The sequence below is a fragment of the Anneissia japonica genome, unplaced genomic scaffold (assembly GCF_011630105.1).
Source record: "Anneissia japonica isolate Jap-2015-1 unplaced genomic scaffold, ASM1163010v1 scaffold3531_len492141_cov184, whole genome shotgun sequence".
Classification (NCBI taxonomy): Eukaryota; Metazoa; Echinodermata; class Crinoidea; order Comatulida; family Comatulidae; genus Anneissia; species Anneissia japonica.
In genome coordinates, this window is record NW_022702905.1 from 71,014 (window position 1) to 73,836 (window position 2,823).

General features: G+C 32.0%; 1 protein-coding gene across 1 annotated transcript in view; it reads left to right on the forward strand.

Annotated features, from left to right (window-relative positions):
• Nucleotides 1–2,823, forward strand: part of LOC117104167 — a 29,888-nt gene that overhangs the window by 12,384 nt on the left and 14,681 nt on the right. The window contains exons 10-11 of the mRNA XM_033244863.1: nucleotides 665–807; nucleotides 1,888–2,041. Of these exons, the coding sequence (XP_033100754.1) occupies nucleotides 665–807; nucleotides 1,888–2,041 (297 nt within the window). The remainder of the gene's footprint in view (nucleotides 1–664; nucleotides 808–1,887; nucleotides 2,042–2,823) is intronic.

Genomic DNA, 2,823 nt, shown 5'->3' on the forward strand with positions numbered 1-2,823 from the left:
ATATATATGTGTGCTTTAAACTATAATGTTGTATTTGCATACAGTTGAGTGCGAGATGCATTATCTCCAATCGGATTCAAACTTCCTACAAAAACCTCTATGGTCCAGTTAGTTATGTCGTCTCTGGTTCGAATCCCGGTTGGGGCACTTGCAGATATATAAATTTCTCTTTTTGTGTGAGATTGTCACAAAAATCTGGACAAAGAACATACTTTTTCCACATGATCTTCAGCGGCCTGACAGTGAAAGTTTCTAAACCTTAGAATTCTTATGGGGATTTTAGGTATTGTTTAGTTTAAATTTGCCAACATTGCCCGGCCATGTAGTCGGTGGTATTTCCTTTGGAATTGGCAAAAAATAATACAACAGCAGTAAAGATCAGCAGAAATCTTCTTGATCCAAAGGGTCAGACTCCTCTCTTTAGGGCTGAATTTGAGTCCTCGGGATAGAAGTTTTCTTTCTTGGTTGGAAAGCTGACAGTTAATTGGAACAACTTAATTTGTGATCTTGCACGGATTGTGCATAACCTGGGTTATGTAAATAAGCTGAACATTGTGTGAAAGTTGTATCACTTGTGATATGTATATATCTATGTATAATCCTTGAATATTATCTTTTTTTAATTTGTTAAACATTAAAATATCGTTATATATAATATCAACAGGGCCAATTCCAAATACAATGCAAGAAATTACAGTCCCAATAATCAGCCAAGAGGAATGCAGAAATGTCTCTCAACTTGAAGAAATAATAACAAACTCTACCATTTGCACTGGAGGATTTGAGGATGAAAAAGGAGCATGCAGGGTAGGATTTTTTATAAATATTTCCAAAAAAAAAATGTACATATAATCATTCAGCTAAAAAATAAAATTATCATAAAATTTCATTCATTCATTCTGCTTTTATTATCAAATGCATTAAATTTAAAACATGATTGAATTGCGAGTAGATTTAGAACAATTATTAAATGAAAATTAATATTATAAACTAGCTAAATTACCTAAAAACACAGTAAAAACTACAAAAAAGGGAAAAAACTCCCTAATTTACAAAACAAAATTAATATCACAAGAGAAAGTAAAAACACTAAAGTATTTTTGTATTTATGTCATAGACCAGTATCACATAAGCTTTAACCATAAAATTTGTTAGAAGTTATAATTTAAGCCTATTGTATATTTAGTTATTGAATTAAGGTATGATGTAAATAAATCCATTAGTTGGTCATGTGTATTTACACTTTATTTATAAAATTAACGAAAATGAATTGCAAGCTATGCTACTTTAAGCGTTACAATTTATGGTATAGTCATGGCCATCAATATGCTCTGTCCTTAGTTTTGGGCCTTTACAAATAGTTCAGTGGATGTAATATTATACTATATTATAGTTGACTGCTCATGAGGGAAATGGTGAAATCTATTGACCCGAAGTGATGTGGAGACCGTAAAGTTCTACATGACCTCAGGCCTCATGAACCTCTTGTAATCTTTAAATCTTCTCGTGTGCATAAATAAAAATTTCTTATAGGCGCCTACAAAGTAGACAATTACTTTCACATGCATTTACTATTCTATAGAACCCACTTCCTGTACATGTAAAACAGCCTTCAGTGGTTATATACCGGTATTCAACAAAAAATCATTGTTATTTTCCTATAAATGATTTCCATTATTTTACAACATGGAACAATGCTTTAATCATACATTAAATTCACCATTTAAAAAATTTAAACCATTGTCATTGTGCCACTGAACTTTGCCTTACGTAATGGAATTTTTGTGTTTTTTTCGAAATCGTTGTATAGTATGTATACATACATGTGGCTCAGTTTGTCAACATACATTCCATTTTGTACATTTGTCCTTCAAATTGTGTTTTCAGGGTGATAGTGGTGGGCCTCTGATGTGTAAACGTGATGGTATATGGTTTGTTGCTGGTATTACTAGTTTCACTAAAAACCCGTGTGCTTCTGACGTTGGTGGTTATACAAGAGTATCCAGCTACACCGAACTAATAAATGATATACTTAGTGGCAGTGAGTGATGTAACATTTTTGTTTAAAACAAACATGGATACGCTACATACAACCACTTTTTTAACCGCCGCAAACATCAGGACAGGACAAAACTGTCCAAGTATATATGTGAACACATTCTCTATGTGTTTTGCTGTTATCTGATTCCCCACATCAGATGGAGACCCACTTTGACAGTAATTTATTTTACTTTTTGATTAATCGCCGGCCCTTGTGGGGAATCAGAGACCAACATTTATTGTATCTTTTTTGTTGTTTTTGTCCATTTTATTCTTTTATATTATAATTATTTTCGATTAAATAAATGAAATGAAATGAATCTGAAAAGCAGGAACACCCATGTCACCATTAAGTGAAACATAATTCAACGAGCGAAAATAATACATCATCGCATCTGATCGTAAAAAAATATTGAACAAGCGATCCGAGTTAATTTCTGCATGTAGTTATTGCTACAAATACCTACTCAAGAACTGCTAATTTCTACTCCCACTTTTTACAATTCTCAACCTCAATACTTATACCTATTTCTAATCAGAACAACTTTCATTCACCTACATAATTGCTCACCACTAATAAATATGGGCAATTTCATGGTAGCGGAATCACCATTTTGCTGAACTTTTTAACTTTAATCTAATGTCATATTTACACTCCATTGTAATTCTTGGAATAATTATCATATTTACATAACTATGGAATCCATCTATAATTTCTACCCTAGTTTTTTTTAAAAACCTATCACAATTTTGATATAATATCAAAAAATATGTATGGTAGCG